An 18,170-nucleotide genomic window follows, 5' to 3' on the forward strand; every position below is an offset into this window, starting at 1 on the left:
AGCTCTCCTACAAGTGGTCTGTCTTGTGTAAGTCTTATTCTACAGTATTATAAATTTCAGTGTTTTTATTGTTCTGGTTTTGAGTGCACACCCATGCAGAGCAGCTGCAGCTCCAGATGTTTTTGTTTCAGGTTTTGAATTATGTAACACTTCATATTAATATGTTTCACATAACGGGCACACTGCAAACACATTGTCTCCTATGACATGTATGTGTGGCTTTTTTTTAAATCAAGTTTTTAAAGTATTTCAAATTCTTGATATTTGCTGGCTCTGTCTTTTTAAATGTGTACTTTAAACTGAAAACCTCTGGAGTTTGGATTGTTGTCAGGATATTGGGATAAAAAACTATTGAAAATACTACTTATCATGCATATCATATATTACGTATATTATATTATGTATAGTAAATGTTGTAAACCCTAAAAAGAAAAAAAAAAAAAAATTTCAGTGTACTTGAGTATCAGAGTGTTGGCATATGTACATGTGCCATGCCAACTTGAGCGGGGCAGTGGGTGCAGAAGGCCTCATGCCAAAGGCAAAGGCAGAATAAGTAAATGTTAATGCAAGTCGTGACTTAAGCTTGCGTCACCTTGATTGGTGAATCTGGGTCAGAGTTACAGAACACATTGTTCGTCAGAAAAGAACAGAAGACGTGGGTGGCAACACAAGTCCTTCCCTCTGTTGTGTCCTTGGGTGATAATACAAGTTTACATCCTCAGTACGCGGATTCAAGATGTACTAGACTGAGAAAGCAGGAGGAGGTTAATAGGAGATTCTATGCTCCTGTAGAGATGGAAGCATGGGTGTGTGGAGTCAATTTAGCAGGCTAACAGGAAGCGTGTTCTGGGACCTTCAACAAGGACTAAGGCAGGCAGAGAGTGGGGCACAGGTCGCTGCGCTGTACCACACCTCCGTTTCGGCCTCACTGCTGTTGATGCATTCAGTTTTCCCCAACAGAATATTTATCTCCATACTGTGAAGCCAAGCTTTATTTTAACATCAGTTGCTGGAGGTAATTCTCTTTGATCAGTCTAAAATATCAGCTATGATCATGGAAAGTTGAAGCCATGAACTAAGGCCAGAACTGTATCCAATTCCAACCATGAATCATCAATTGCAGTGCAATCGAGGGTGAATCCTACAAAATACTGGATGAATTTACACTAGTGATCCATTAAAGGAAGCACATAAAACAAAGTTTTGTCTCTGCCTTTCTGGTGGTGATATTTCACAGCTGAGAGAGGGCCAGTGTGCGTTCTGCCAAGGGCTGTTGGCACTGGCAGATAGTTCGTCATGTGAACAGCTACTGTAAAGATCAGGAAAGGGATAGTAGATTTTTAAATGCTTCCTTGTGACCTTTCCAGGGTGAAAGGAGCCTTTTTTACCCATGCAACTTTTTCTGAGTCCAATCACACAAATTTGATTAGCGTCGTTTGCCCAAGGAACTGCTCTGGCTGCTGGGCTGCAGTGAGGCCCTTGTTCCTCAATTTGCCCTGCAGAAAGATTCTGACGTTCACAAGCAGTCTTTGAACTGGCCCCTTCTTTTCTTCCCCTCTAACCACATTTACCACACTCTTTTAGTTTCCCCCCCGGTCCCCCCTTTCTGTCTGAGGCTACTCACCAATGGGCTGCCTTTGGCTTCATCACGTCACAGTAAGTGAGACATGACTGTTATAAATTATCAGAAACTGCTGCTTTGGTGTCATCTAAGCTTAACCCTGGCACTGTGTAATGTTCTATACAATACTTCGAGAGACTGCAGTACATCTCCGTGGGAATGGTGAACCTGAGAGACCGGGAGAAATGGAGCCACAGTCAAAATACATCCATCTGTCATTCAGTATTGAGTCATCCTACAACACTTTTTTCATACCTCTCACAGCAGTTATGAATGCAGGTGTACTCTATGTCTGAAATCAGTCAAGTTTGGATTTGGTGTGTGTGTGTGTGTGTGTGTGTGTTTTACACCAACCAATCCAGAGACTGGAGGGTGGTGGGGTTGGTTATTTGCACCAGAAGTTGTCCACACTTTCAACCAGTTGTCTCCAGATGTGTTGCTCTCTTCACAAAGTGACAGAATTATGTCTGGCTCTGTGAGCGTAGTCAAAACCCTGATGTCGACAAGGGCAGTGGAGCAGGAGTGCTGTTTAATAATTACTGTTGATATATGTTGGTGTTTGTTTTAGACTGAGGAGCACACAAGTCAAGGTTTTGCAGCTACTCAACGTTGTATTGAATGGGGAGAAAATAGTGTGAAGGTGATGGCGTGTGGAACAATATTTAAATTCAGTTTTGACTATGCCACCTATGTTACTCAAAGCTACTAAAATCCAGCATGCATTTACAATAAGCACAAAAACAACCCCAGACAATAGAATTAACCATTTTATTTCAGTTAGTATTTTATTTAAATAAGTCGAATCACACCGTTACTTGGAGCAATCCTTAACCACCAAGCCTATCTGCGTTCCATAGAGATCTAAAAAAAGATTGTGGAGAACAACTCAAAGTAAAAGCCTATGGTTTGCAGATAGGCATGTGCTGCTCAATAATAACGGTCCTAAAGTTACAGTTTTTCAAAGGTCAGCTTTGTCAGTTCTACCTTTTCTACAGATGCCTTGCAGCTTCAAATGCCACACCAGGGCAACTGCCACTTTCATTATCCTGAGACTGTGTGAAAGTGCAGCCTCAATTTCAGACAAAGTAGGAAGGAACTTTTTTTATTTTTTGAAAGAGCTGTCGCTACAGAAAGGTGCTGTTGTTCATTTCAAAAGCGCCTCAGTTTAGATCTCGCAAAACACAGTGGCTTGAGAAGTCATTCAATAAAACTGTCCAGTTAAATTTTTTATTGCCGGTCCAGACCTCAGTGGCGGTTGGTTTTGTGACTCACAACTTAAGAAACAAATGCAAGTTGCAGAAATTAGTCACTTTTGTTTTCCAGTTAAGTGGGGACTACTCATAGCGTCAACCTCCTCGTCATTTTGTTAAAGGAAGTTTTGTCGCAAGTGCCTTGGTCTGTTTTGGCTGAACCTGAGAATTATGTCTCCCGGCCAAGGTCTTTATGGGTATCTGTTTCTGCACATTTTTTCTAACCTTCCAATAGGACTAAAAGAAGCCCTCAGGTGGCTGATGTTGCCCTAATTCATTCAAGGCACAGGAAATTATGGCTCTGAAGAATCTGTAGCTTCAGCGAAAAGTGTGTTCGCGTTCAGTTTCTGTACGTACAAACCGCTTGTACCTTGATACAAGGACATCCTTTTATAGGTTTGACACAATATTCCAAATAAAATGTGCAGTATACTACAGAGGCCTGTAAGTCTTTTCAAAGCCAAAGCCCTTGTTTGTCTGAGGGGTCACCTTATGTCCTCATAATCAGTTCGCCTGCTCCCGCTGACCTGTCCTGTCTGTGGTTTCGCTGCTCAGGGACCCTCAAGGTTGCAGAAATGGGGTCTAACTTAGGTTGGGATGTCATCCCAAAGGTAGTGTTTCTGAAACTGTAGGAAGTTGTAATGAATCCAGATGTACAGAGACAGGTGTAGAAGTGACAATATAAGGTTTGTGTAAAATACGTCAAAGCTATTTTTTTAAAATTGAGTATAATAATGTGGTCAGCATCTAGGTGTATTGCCTCCAGTTATCTTTATGAGGTTTGCTTTGTTGTCGTGATAGAGCTGCTCAGGCTTTGTTCTCATGGAGATAAATAAGAGCTTAGAGGCATGTTTAAATGTGGCTTTTTCCCTTCAAAATAGGTATCATCTAGGGGGAGGGAAGACAGTTTGCTGATGTAGCAGACATGCTCAGGAGCAGGTCGGATGCCTTCCATGCTGATAATCGGGATCGGAGAGAGATGCAGCACTCAGATGAGAAGTGTTTGATTGTCAGCTGATGGGTGCTGTGGTGCCTTTTAGCTGCTCACAGAGAGCTGAAGCTAAATGTAAAGTTGTTTCAACACATAGGCTTTGTCACAGTGGTAACTGTTGGTGTAATGAGACTGTGTTGCACGGGGTTAGCTCTCCTTAGCGAATTGCAAATGGATCATTAAGTTGTTGCACTTGATACCTTTCATTGATACAGCATGAAACACAAGCACAGAATGTGTTATACACACTTGCAAAAAGCCTTGACCTAGTGGTGACTAGGCCTGTACCTCAGAATTATTTTCATTGTTGACTAATCTCTGAATGATTTTTATTCATGTAGTCTTTAGAATGCTAAAAAATGAGAAAAATGTCTGACCAGTAGTCAAAAACACCAAAATATTTAATCCAGTGATATGAAACACAAAAGCAGCAAAAGTAACAGGAAAGTAAGGGAAAAGGATTTAGTTTTTAATCAGTTTTCTAAATTGAATAAAACACTTACACAGTGTTTATGTCTCAGCATGTGAAAGTGAGTACTGTATTCTTATAGTTAATTTATTAATGCTTAACAGTCATTACATTATTCAGCGCTCATTCACAGTGAAGTCTTCTTCCTACAAAATAGCATGTTGATGAAACAGTAAATCCAATAAAATAGATATCTGAAGGACATGCGGGTAAACGCTTGATAAGCACACTCGAAAATCAAGGCCTGCGTAGAGGACAGAGGATGGGGGACAGCGTAGAACTTGGCCTCTCTTGCACAGGTTTTCTCTTCCTCATGTGGAGCTTTGAGCCATGCTGTAGAAAACCTCTGAAGGTGAATGACATTCATGATGGTAACTGTGGCGATTGATGACTCCTCTGCTGGTCTGTCCTTCTGCACGCTCTACCAGGACCTTATCCCCTGGAGTACCACATGGGAAAGGCTTTTTTTTTTATTGCACCTGGGAGATGCATTAAGGGCCCAATGAACTCTGACCTTGGGCTTGATCACCCTGGCAACACGAGACATGAACAATTGTTACGCTTGAAGAGAACTCGGCTGCAATCCCTTAAACTCTCATAAATGCTTGAATGTATTTCATTCAAAAGACTTGAGTTTTGTTGGATCCTGTAAAGTCTGGAAGCACTTTCACTGATGTATCTGTGATAAATGAGCGTTGTCTGTTAATGAAAATACTTCTGCTCTTATCCATAAGTTTAGTTATAATGGAAGATTTACACACCTTTGTTTCATTAGAACCTTGTCATTAAACTTTTCTTTTATTAGCCTTAAATCAATAAAAACCCTTCTTTCATTAGTGAAACATCTCAAAGGCTTGCCTTCATTAGCACAAGGTTGTAAATGCTGCATGCGATTTCATTAGCAGCCTATCTTTAATGAGGAAACCCCCAGCGTGTTTACACTGCTCTGATCCCCCATGATCACCAGTAAGGAAAATGCTGATTGGCTGCTTTCATTTGAGCTTGTTCTCCCGAAGATTGGATGATACAGTTATTAAAGCCAATTAGATCCTTGCTGCTTAGAAGTGAAAAGCAAGATCAAACATTACTGCAATCAAGGTCCTACTGGAGTATATGGGCCAAGATGGAGAAGATTTAATGACAAGACATGCACCAACCTTAACACTCATGACAGCAGCTCCTGAACCTGCACATACATGTCCGAGCTACCGCCGCACTTTCATCATTTACTTCAAGGCTGGAAAAGTAAACCCTTCACTGAAAATGATTTATGATGCCAACAGGAAAAAGACATGAACATGCCCCTCCAGTCCTTTAGTATTTTAAATGTTTTTACAACTGTCAAGTGAAGGATTCATCATTTTGAATTTAATTTATCTGAAAATGACCAAAGTTTGATGTAATTCGTACATCTGTGTATTTATTTTTGAAATTAGTAATTCTTTTTCAGAGAAACTGAGATCATGTTCAAGGTCAAACTGATTTGTTCAATCTTCTAGAAATTCCAAGTGTTTGAACACCATACTTTAGCACTACTCTGTCCCGTGGGAACCTTAGTCCAGAGGATGGCTTGCAGTGTTGGCCTCTTTTTGTGGGGGAGCTGCTGTCTCCTTAGTTTACTCTAGATTTTGGAAAAGTCCAACTTGACTGGGAGCCTTGGCTCACATGTTAATGCCTTAATGTTCAGTGACAATGCTCAGAGCTCTATACCATGTGCCATTGTTTGCCCTTCAACCCATTTGTACAACCAGGAATATGCTGAACTGTAGCAGATGGAGCAGGACTTATTTTAATCAAAATTTTACAAGATTCCTCCAAGATTTTTTTTTTTTCCTTACACAAGAGATCATGCACCTCATCCACAAGTACTGGAAAAATCCTTCTGCATTGAGATTCTTGGTTAGGAGGAGTGCTTGGTAGAAAATAGTTTACAGTGAAACTACACAAATCCTTCTTTGAGGATAACAAAACATTGTGATGATAAAGATGAAATGGCTAAAGTATTTTATTAGTTTTTCTTTTATAATTTACAATTACATATGTTTTATCTTTGTCATTATTTTGTAGTACTTCTTGTAGTATAATGTGAAATGTGGGCACTGCACTACATTCCAGCATTGGTTGTATATCATTGACATAATATTAAATGATTTCATCATCACCATGTTCAACAAAACCATTAAGGTCTTGCATTGCAGTGATGATAGATATCTCCAGATTTTGGCAAATGATGTGAAAATCTCATTTGATAGATTGCACCCAAGCTAAGAGGAAAAACATGTTTGATTTCATTTTGGGGTGAACTAATCCTGCAAGATTGACAACAAATGTACAACTTTTTGTACAGCACACACACACACACACACACAGGCAAACTAATTTCTTAAGCTGTTGTCATGTGGAGTCACCAACATAAATTTTATTATTCATTACATTTTACTCATGCCCTTCCGACATGCCTTTCTTATTAATGATACCCATGAGTCAAACATCTGATAACAATAGCATTATTGTGCTCAGCAAACATTGAGATAAAGCTTATAAGGAGAAACATGTTGACTTTGAGTTTAATGAGACCGCCAAAATGCTCTGGTCGTCTGTTTTATTTAATGCGTGATGTTCGGGTTCATCTCGGTCTGACTGTGTTTGTTCTTGCTGGTCCAGACTTGCTTTGTCTTGTCAGTCCCTGCTTCACCCGTAATACTAATCAAAGCTTTGAAGAATGCATCGGGCATGAAAGCCCCCCCTTCCTCATACATCCACATAACTGCACATGCACATGGCGCACACTCAGACTTGCACACACTTATAAGCAGAACATATCAGCATCCCAGGCTCACAGCTTATCAAGAGGAACTAATTCAATATCCCTTTGCCTGTTTTAAATGTCATTCTCTGAGCTCATCCGGAGTGACATGTTTTTCATGGTGGCAATAAAGGGGCTTTATGGGCTCAGAACACAATGAGAGGGGAGGGGGGGTGATCTTGGTATTTGCCGGAAATCTAAAGGTCCTCATGAGAAATAAATAAAGTTTGGATTTGCAGTGATCTGCCCATACCAATGTGATCTGCATGAACTACCCAGTCGATAAAGAGCGAATCCTCCTTTGAGTGAGATAAGTAAAGTTATCGGGCTTTGGCTAGAGGCTACAGTGTCAATCATGAAATTAAATGCCAGTCATATGCCACTTTAAATCTACAAATTTTAGATATTTAGGAACCAAAAAAGTCATTAGTGTTATGGTTAGAGCTACAATGTTAGTGCTTTGTACATTTTCAAGTTAGTGCTTGATTTCTGGTGCATTTGGCTCCAACTTTCTCTTGCATTTCCTTATTTCTTTTTACATTTTCCTCCAATTTCAAATATTAGAGTGCTGTAGATGAGGAAATGTTTCACCAAAATGTTTTACTGTAGGTTTTGTTGCTCTACCTCTTTGCTGGGTAATGTCAGTGATGGGTGAATGCTGGTCCAGAGGGCATGCAGCCTGCTCAGTTGCTTTATTGTGCCAGATAATGACTTCCCTATTGAAAATGACCTCTTTGACCCCAGAGACAGACAGTAAGACCGCCTCAACCAGCCCCTCGAGGCACCTCTGCCTTATCTGGCATTTTGCCCACACAGGGCTGCTAACCTCTGTCCCATGCCCGACTGCTTTTGGCGTTCCTCTAGGCCAGTCTTACCCAGTATTCTGCAGGCTTTGTCTGTTTTCTGGAGCCCTCACCTAGGGTACAACCAGAGTGACATGAACAGTGAGATGTTGTGGTACCACTGGTGAGGAGGTAAAGGTGAGGGCCAGTCAGCTGTAAATGTGAGAGGTCGGCTAGGTCGGATGGTGGCACGGTGCTGGCAGGAATACATATATTTTAGTTTCTTCACTCTTCACCCCATGAGCCCCTAACAAAGAAGCCCTAAAGGCACATTCTCAATTTTGGCATTTGCCTTTCCAGCTGAAGTAATCCTTTGGTGTTGTATGCTCAGAAGACTTTCATATATCAGCTACTAGAAGCCATTTTTTTTTTGCCATTTTATCTTCTCTTTCTGTCTCTCATTTTTCTTCACCTCTTTCATTACAGGGTTCCTGAAGCCCCAGTGCTCGCTGGCTCCTCCCATGCAGCGAGGTCGCTCAGGCGAGGCTTGTTCCTGTTTCAGTGGCATGTGTCCCCTCCATCAGCGTCGCCTTTCCTCAGGTAACACTGACTGTTTAAACAAACCTGTTGTTACTTGGGTTCTTGTCAGTTGTTAGGTCAAATGTGGGTGAAAGCACAGGTAAGAAATGTATTGGTGTTATTTAAAGGGTGGATACTGATATTTTTCACAGGCCAAGATGAAGGTTTATGGTTACCGTTTTATTAGGTTCAATTGAGATAGTTTTGTTTTACCATATTTGCGTGTTCTGTGTTTAACAAAAATAACAATATTTTTTTAAAAAATCATCTCTAAACACACAGAAAGGTTTTTCTTAAGATCTAATTTTAGTTTGCATGTTAATTAGTTTTAACTGGTTTAAGTATTGCACATATAACGTACAGTCGGAGGCAGATATGGCCACAGTGATAGTCAAGGTAACAGGATAGAGTTGCGCTGAAAATCTGAGCACCTATCGAAGATTTTGGACCAACGCGTAAGATAATGCTCTGCATCCCCATCTACATTAGATCAATTTGTAAAATTTAAACTTTCATCTTCAAATCTGTTTGGTGATGTCTGATTGCCTCTGATGCTATATGTCATTTTGTAATGTTTGGCTATGTTTACTTGATCTCAACAAGATTACCTGATTTAATAAAGGTTGTATATATAAATGAGGGTACATCTTGTGGAGGAATGGTGTTCAGCCCTGCAATAGAGTTGCACAGACACTTGGCAAGGAGCACTGAAGCTGTTCTAGAGGCTTGTGGTTGCCTGACTCAAGACACTTCATGTTGATTTTTCCTTTAATTTGTCATCCATCTGTATGTGTGTGTACACAGATGCAGGTATATACTGTATATACAGACTATCTTCTAAGCCCATTTTTGGCCAATTATTTTTGGTGAATGTAAACATTTGCTTGTGGAAAACAAGTTCTTTCCTTTTTGACATTTTTTCTTTAGTCTCTTTGATCTGTTTTGGGCAGCACTACAAATAAATCAGACCTCTTTGTGGTTTGATGAATTGAATTCATTTGTACTGTACTTGAAATGCTCTTAGCTACATTTAGTGGACTTTGTTTGGTGAAACGGTTTAGTGGATTTGAAAATGTTCAGGTAAATATAATTAAATGTCCTGTTGAATATCAGTGAAATGAAATTTCAGTTTCCCCAACCAGGATAAGTTAGGCAAAACACTTGTTTTGTTCAGCAAATGTGTGCTGTTCCCTTTTAAGAGTGCAAACACAACCAAATTACCATATTATAGGCATATATTCTAGATATCAGCAAAAATGACAACATCTCTTTGATCTACAGTGAAGTGCAATCTGAATTTGATAAGCAGAGAGAAAATCTGTTGTTTCTTCATTTCTCAGCTGTATCAAAACTGCCTTGAGGTCTTTCCGTAAGTGAAATCATCCCATTATATTTGCCAATAGACTATCTTTAAAAAAAGAAAGTATGATTACTCCAATCAAGTCCATTACTGGTCACATTTCCTTGTCTTTTATTAGGTTTTTATTGTAGTGAAAGTTTTGCCCTCAACTGTCAGAAACAAGGTCATCCTGAATAACCTCGGAGGAGCAACAGAAAAGAATGGAAACGTGACAGGACAGTGTACTGTTGTATCATGTTTGAGACCCAGACAGTGAAAGCAGTTTTGGTTAACATTTCCTGGTTGTTATGTGAACTATTTTGTAGCTAGAAAGTGAAAGTTCACAGGACACTGACCATGCAGCAAGGACACAATTCCCATCTGCCCCAGTGGTCTGACATCAGAGAGACGGGGGCTAAGCTTGTGTAACATTTTTCAAGAAATTGTTTTGTCTTACTGTATTTTTGTCCTCTTAAGCAAAAAGAGAGTGTAAACCCAGATATCTTATTTTGCTCTTTGGAAACTCAAGGATTTCTTTAGTGTCTCAGTGGAGGCAAACTGAGAACCCACTGCCCTCTCTTTCACAGGCAAATACTTTTTCATGGACAAGTTTCAGCACGATCGGTGTGGAGCACACTTTTTCCACCAACCTCACCCCCATCTTTGTGTATGTTGCAGAGCTATCTTGATTGATTGCTACATTTTTTACTGTCACAGCCTGCAGTAAGGGTGGACATGTTTCCTGAACAATTAGGAGCATCTGGATTAGAAGTGTAGTCTTGCTGAACTATGTCAGAGGTTTTCCTTCTTCGTGTTGTGGCTATTTTAAGACACGTAGGGCACAAGGATACGCGGCACATTAGATTATTTTGTCTACCTCAGATTCAGGCGTAAATGGAGAGGAGCGGAGGAGTAAAAAGTATGAGAAAAAGATGGATTTTGCTGTCTTAACTTTTGCTGTTGTTCACTACAGGAGATGTTAAACCAATTCAGTGGTGTGGTGAAGGCTCCCTAAGCAGCCAAGAGCAGAGTGTACTTCTAGAGAAAATGAAGTAACTGTTAAGTCATAGCAGCAGATGTTGGACAGCCGCTCTGGAGTCTAAAGTTTATAGACCCTGTAATAACCATGGGTCTAATTATGGAATGTGTTACTATAAATCCAACAGTATACCCAGATCTTCTGATTGTCCTCCAATCTCGACGTTCCAGCCGCCCGACTACGGCCACAATGACAAGCTGCTGTGGGAGGTGCGAGGCATGTAGCGGTGACCAAGCAGGAGGTTTCTGGGAAGACTTGCGAGCCTCGCCCGGGGAGCCGTATTCAGCAGCGATCTGTTGAACTCCAGGCTCCACACTGATGTGGCCAGGCTCCGGTTTCAGCGGTTTTACATTGTTTGGGCTTTTCAAAAACAAACTCTTACTGGAAAGGGACTGTGAGAACCATAGTGTTCAGGACCTTGCTTTTCTTCAGGATCATTTCAAAAAAGCAATCATTTAGTGTATTTTTTTTTTTTTTTATGTGAAAAAGAAGTCATGATGGGAAAAAGGTTTTTTTTTTTTTTTCTTTGGAATTGTGGTGTATGAGGTGAGAGAGAGGGAAAGCATAAAAGAGAGACAGCATTGAAAACAGGGCTTTTTGAAAAGGCCCTCACAATGCAGGCCTTGTGCTGTGATTTGGTCTGTCCTCACCGAGCTGAGCAGAGGAATGGAAAAGATTATCCACAGGAATGTCTGGGGTGCCCTCAAACGGAGCGGGCCGCGTGACTGGCCAATAGGAGCGAAGCCTGCAGAGCGGCGGGCTAATTTTTTCCTGATGAACTCAGCTGCCTGCTCCACAATGCAGTCTGATTGCCAGGGCTGAACCCACATATGGTCTGTGTTTGGTGGGTCCAAATGACAGGACCAATTCTGCCTGGAGAGTAAAGGGGGTGGGGGTGTTGGATGTAGATGATTATTACTGGCTCCCCCACTTTTTTATTTCATTAGCTTTGGATGTGGCTGAGTGGTGTGCCGGAAACGCACCAACATGATCTGGTTGTCCCGCCCTCAGGTTCTCACTACCTGCTGAGACTAACCCACCAGGTGTTACTGTTAGCTTTTCATTCATCGCTCTTTATTGATTGCATTTTGTTCAGATAACAAGCAATTATGCCCAAAGCCAAGCCACATTAGTGTTCACGGCAGTCCCACTTCATTTCAGTGCCTCAGAATTATCTCACTGCCTCACAAATCCTGCCAATTAATTTGGAACCTTTCAGTATACTTGGAAAGAGGCTCCATTGCTCCTGAACATAGAACGGGGCCAGAGTAGACTACAGGGAAATGCAAGTGACACAGCTCCATGTGTGTGTGCAAGCTCATTGTTTTTCTGCGTGGTGCTTTTTAGCATCAGTGCGGCAGTAAAAAGCCATGTGGTGGGCCTCTGGAGAGAGGCAGCATGTGTTTGTAGACCTTGTGGTCACACAGCAGGGTTTGAGACTAGAGGTTGGGGTAGACAAAAGAGGCTAAAAAGAGAGAGTGGGGTGAGTGTGTGTGTGTGAGATAGGTGGGGGTGGGGGGGCGGGCAGTGAAAGTGGCTTTCGGCTCCTCATATTTCTCATTGCGGGGTCCTGCAGAGGTGAGGAGGGTCACGGAGAGGGAGCTCGTTAGCCTCAATGTGCTCCATGCTCCCCTCACTCTTAATTGGCTGGCCGGAGCCAGTGCTGTCCCAGGCTGCTTCCTGTTAGGTCAGGAGCCAGAGAGGCTGGAGGACGCCAAGCTGCCGATTATGGGCCCTGGCCCCCATTCATTCAGAGTACACACTACAGGTTATTTTTGATACACAAACTCCAACTATCCAGACTAATCCTAAACAGCAACCAGCTAATCTCTAATTCTTCTAATGGTAGGGGGTTTACTTGAGGCCAGAGGACTGGGGTTTGTCATAACTCGGATAAGAACTGCCAAACTGTTCAGTTAATTGGCCGTTTTCATTTGTATTAAAGTTAACAGATACTGCGAGATATATTGGCTTTGGTTCCCAAGATATACAGACTGCTCATGCTGCTCTTGAAGATGATTTGAAGTCTGTGACATGTGAAGAAAAATCAAGCTTACATTAATTGATTTTTTTGGCCACCTCTGAGTAGAGCAAGACGTTGTAAACACATCTGACAAATTAATACATCGTAAAGTTGATGTGCGACTGTAACAAACATTTGCTTGTTCACACATCCAGCAGACCTGGAACAAGTTAGAGAATCTTAGACAGAGAATCTTACAACTTACAGAGTTCGTTAATCACCAAGAGCGACACTTTTCAGTTTAAACACAGTCACTTGATTCACCAAAATAAAAGTATTGATCAACTTTTAAGAACTTTGAAAGACTGACTGAACTATCTCACCATTGCTGTACTACTTTCCCATTACGTTCTTTTTGTGTCTCTTTGTACTGCTTTCTAAGAGCCATTATGCTAGCCCTTTTATCTAATGGGGATTCTCTGAATATCCATAATACCTGTCCATCATGTCTGCCAATGGGATTCCCCCAAGTGACATGGCCCCTGGTGGCCAGCTGCCATGGTGGCAGCAGCTAGGATACATCTGCGTATGAGGCCTCCGTGCTGGCACAGAGTGACGGCAGCCATCCACGGCGGGTCACTAGAAATCAGAGCGACTAAGCCTTTGATAACTCTCTGAGCCTATAATCCCCCAGCAGCACCATCAGAGTGAAATGCTATCTCATTGTTACAGCTCAAACTCAGTGGCGAGCAGGCAGCCAGGGACACGGGGGACAGACAGGAAGTGGCCGTATCCCTGCTATCATGCAGTCATTGTCATTTCCACAGTGTAATCGGGGGTTGTAGAGTTGAGGGTTGAGAGTTGAATTTGAATTTTTAAGTGAGCTCAAATTCTCAAAGGCTATCATTATGAGTTTAAACATGAATCATGGTAGTGCAAATGAAACAACATTTAAATTTAAATTATCAGGAGTACAGCATAATTTAATGCCTAATGAATATTTGAGTGGAATACAAATTTATCCATTGTTCCTTCTCCTGTTAAAATCAGAGAGAGCTCTTTGTATTGTTTCTAGCAGAAAACAGTCGCTTGTGTTTTAAATACATTTTTCTTTTGCATCCCTCTGTATATTTAGCTCGTTGATAATTTATTCTGTCAGAGGCAGTTTACACAGATGTGGTGAAATCTTTTTTCTGCCACAGATTCCAGCTCTCCTTGGAGTTGATCCTGACCTGTTTAGTGAGGTTACAGTACAGTGTGTGAGGCTTTGCAACTGGAAAGAAGAAGAAAAAAAAAAGAAAGAAACCCTGCATTTTTTATTAACATCAATTAAACATGAATAAGCAAGTTCTCATTCTTCAGGCCCCATGTTGCCTAACACAGAACAGTATGTAAATCACAGTGAAGCACACTGGGTATACTGCTGAAATATATGGGTAAATGAATGGACGACATGAATACAAATGAGCATGTACGTCGTTACCCTGATATCTCGGTCCTGGTTCTCTCTCTGCTTATCCGTGATCCTGAGTTCCATGGCTGTGTTGAGGGTCACCGGCCTCCTCCAACCACCGATAAACATTGGAGGACTGGGATTAGAATGAAGTGCATGAGTGTCACATTTGCAGAACAACAGTTCTACTTGGCTCATGACACATTGTGCTCCACTGTGCAAACAAACAGTGGGAAATGTGTTATTTGTGTACAGAAAAGTACACCGCAGGCAGGGGTAAATCATGGCAATAAAATGGAGGGAAACAATTATTTACTCAGTAAAAACAAAAAAACTGCCATATGTGACGTGATAGATGAACACGATGAAGAACTAGAGTGCAAAGTAAGATGTGATTTTAAGAAATGCCATCAGTTATGGTGCCTCCTTTTGTTTTTCCTCTTCTCACCAACAAGTTTTTGTTGAACATCTGGATCAGCTAACAGCAGCACGGCCAGATATTTTGGACAAGGCCAGACCAAAGGAAGAGGCCAATTTCTGTGATTTATTTATCAAGTCTTATTTTCCCTTGAAACCATGCATTTCCTGGTTGTTGTGCTTTGCTTGCAACATCCGACAACACAAGAATGCAGGAACATTTATCTTGGCTTTAGCAACTTTCTTATTTTCTTTTATTATGTCATCTCCCTCTAAACCATAATGAGACTCACCATAATGTTACAGCAGTTTCTGCATGTCCTTCTCAGTCCTCTTCTTGTTTGTTCATTGGCCTGTGTGTTAAATAGGTGGTAAGGGAGCTCAGGTGTCCTTTTAGAGTGGACTGGGAGCTCGATGTTGTCAGCGGCGGTTGTGGCTGTTCCTCTTCTCACTATGGTCAGTTGCCTCCGTCCTCGTCGATGGAAGTTTGAAGGGCAACAGGAGCTACAGATCATCAGACTGTGTGCGTCCTGCCGCCCCCCCGGAGGAGGAGAGGCAGGGGAGAGAGAGAGAGAGGCAGTCAGGGATGTTGGGGGATGGAGAGAGAGGGTTGAGGAGTTAGCAGAGGAGAGAGCAAATGGGGGGCGGAGTGCGGGGGGACGCTGTCGGTATTTTGACGCTAAAGTGATTCGACACGCTTGGCATTATAGCCAGACTGGTGATGGGGGGAGGGCGAAGTAGCGCAACCGAGCGCTTGATCCGAATGTCACCGAAGCCGATCTCATGAAGTGGAAGGTCAGAAACATAGCACCTGCCGCCCTGTTTGCACAGGCTCCGCCCTTGTGCTCCCGTAAAGGGCAAACCAGGAATCGAGGGTTGTAGGGTAGAGGGCGAAGGGTCGGAGAGGTCTGTAGAAGATGTGTGTATGATTATGGTGGGGGGAGGCAGGGTGGCAGAGCCCTGACCTCCCAATGTCACATGTCTCTGCTGCACAGCAACAGGCCCACCCGAGTGTGCTAATGCAGGCCAGTACATGCTGGGATGTGAGAGGTTGAAGTGGGGGAGAAGTGTTTGCAACTCCCACATGCGCTCTCCTCAGAGAGTTGTTTCTTGAGGTGCATGGAGAAAGAGAGGGGCGAGTAATGGTAATGCAGCGGCTAATGGAAATATCTTGTTGGGACTTGGTGTTGGTCTGAGAAGCTGGTGGCCCTAGAGAAGTCGACTGTGGCTGCAGTGGTGACACTAAAGCCTTAGCCCCTGTTTTACCAAACAAACAGGACAACAATTGAGAAGCAGGAAGTCTCAAAGTTTAAGTGAGGACTGTAGTGTCGTGAATCATTTGATTGGCACTCGGGTCTTTTTGTCATTGTTTTGGTAAGAATTTCTAGCGGTTATGACAACATTGAACTCACCAGAGTAATTGCTGAGCTCATACCACAGCAACAAAACACAGTAATAAAGTCATACAAGTTCTAAATAAGACAGCAGGTTAGCCAGATTACCCAAGCCACATAGTACTGTAACTTGTTAACTGTGACAGATGTTAATGATGCACAGTTTGTAGTTTGTAGGAGTAATAATTTTCCCATTAAGTTTGGCTAACCTTGGTAAGTACAAAGTACAAGAATGTACAGAAATATTGGCAAAATCTGTGAAAATACAACAGGCGTTGTAAGAAACTGGAATTGTCCTCTTAACTCAGCCACACTCTTACCCACTCTCCATGGGCTCTGGGCGCAGGAAGACCTAGGGTGTTAGTGGGGGAACTGTTGCAGAAAGTTGACCTTTAGTGTCCGCCCAGGCGGCTCAGTCAATGGGACTGTGTGATAGAGTAGAGTCTGTGTAAAAGAGTGCACCAAACACCACAGGGGCATCATGTCCACAAGTCGCTTACAATCACTGACATTGAGCTAATTGACAAACGTGGTCGTGCAGCAGTTGCTGGCATGACTTTGAAATGAGGATGGAGAAAGAGTAATATCCAGAGAGGGCCGTGAAGACCGCGAGAGACTGCAAACAAGGAGGGGGTAAAGTCAAAGTCAAACCCGATGGCTCAGCATTGACATATCTCTGGTTGTTATTTATCAGACGGTTTTGGCTGTGTGGTTCAGTTAGCCAGACCTTTATGAATCATACTGATAAGATTTCCCGGTTCACAAACCTTTGAGAGGACAAGGGGGGGGCAGCATGTTTTGAAATGAGAGGACAAAAACTAGTACTTAACTTAACCATGTGTGGGCAGGTGTTTATGTAGAGCGTTGCTGAAATGATTGGTAGGAAATCACCGATTCTGATAAAAGAGTTTGATGATTGTTTACATCATTTATGAGGCAAACGTACCGAAGGATTTGCTGCTTGTCTCATTCTAAGTACTTGTACTGATGGTCAAAACAAGATAAAGCAAGCAAAGCAATTTGAAGGCTCACTGTGAGCTCTGTGAAACAGCGACAGTCATTTTATACATGTTATGGATGTGCTCACACTCTTACCTGCCTTGTTGGCTTCTCCCGCGAGGCAGCGGGAGGCTCGCCCAGGAAGGAGTTAGTCATTTACGTGACAGTTTTACACTAAATATTATGAAACCATCCACAGGCCCTGGAACATTTAGTCCCTGTTAATGCTCGTCAACTAAAGACCTCCTCTCCCGTGGCGACATAAGCATCAGGACAATCACTTAATGCCAGAAAGAAAAACCCGCCACGAAACTAATGCCTTTGCATTCGTCTGTGTTTGTGTAGGTGGCTGTGTGTTTTGTATGCATATATGCATGTCATGGAAGGCTTTAAAAGGTGTGATCCTCATCTCTATCCTGCCAGCTGTGCTTGATATCATTTTAGATTTTGTACCACCCAGCTGAGTGATTAGGAAGAGCTGAGCCACTGCGTTGTCCAGCCTTCCTGAAAGTGACTTGTGCTGTTGCTCCTCCGCTGTGATTTGTTTTCCACCCTCCTATGTGAACAGGTTCATCACGGTGTGATTGTATAGAACATCTATGTCAAAGGCAAAGTGAGCAGCAGCAGCAGCTGCGTGTAACCCAAGCTGATTATGAGCATGTATTTGTGTTTATTTAACACCCTCCCTGCCATCTGTTCCATGTATTGTGATACATAGGCGGGGCACGTGTGTATGAGCCTGATAATTACACAATAGCAGGGCTAGTTATGCGATGGCAATGTCTCACCCGACACCAACGCGCCGCCAGTTCCATTATTTACATTTTGTGGCAGAGGCAGGGTGCGCACATTGAAACGTGACAAGCATACAGACAGGATCTAATGTCGAATACACATGTGTACTTTCAACACAAAGAGACACTGAAATATACGTGTTGTTGATGTCCGTACAGGCGCACAGACCACTTAGAGAGAGTCGTGATTAAGGCGAACTGACAAGCATACGGAGAGGACGGTGTCTGTTGACATCATTACGCTTAACACAACAAGTGATGGCTGTGTTTGCCA

The 18,170-nt window shown here is 42.3% G+C and overlaps 1 protein-coding gene across 1 annotated transcript in view; it reads left to right on the top strand.

Moving 5' to 3' along the window:
- The window catches only part of rxraa (retinoid X receptor, alpha a), a 92,443-nt gene that overhangs the window by 18,690 nt on the left and 55,583 nt on the right, over positions 1-18,170 (top strand). The window contains exon 2 of the mRNA XM_070850073.1: positions 8,406-8,519. Within this exon, the coding sequence (XP_070706174.1) occupies positions 8,406-8,519 (114 nt within the window). The remainder of the gene's footprint in view (positions 1-8,405; positions 8,520-18,170) is intronic.

This window comes from Pempheris klunzingeri, chromosome 19 (genome assembly GCF_042242105.1).
Source record: "Pempheris klunzingeri isolate RE-2024b chromosome 19, fPemKlu1.hap1, whole genome shotgun sequence".
NCBI classification, from domain to species: Eukaryota; Metazoa; Chordata; class Actinopteri; order Acropomatiformes; family Pempheridae; genus Pempheris; species Pempheris klunzingeri.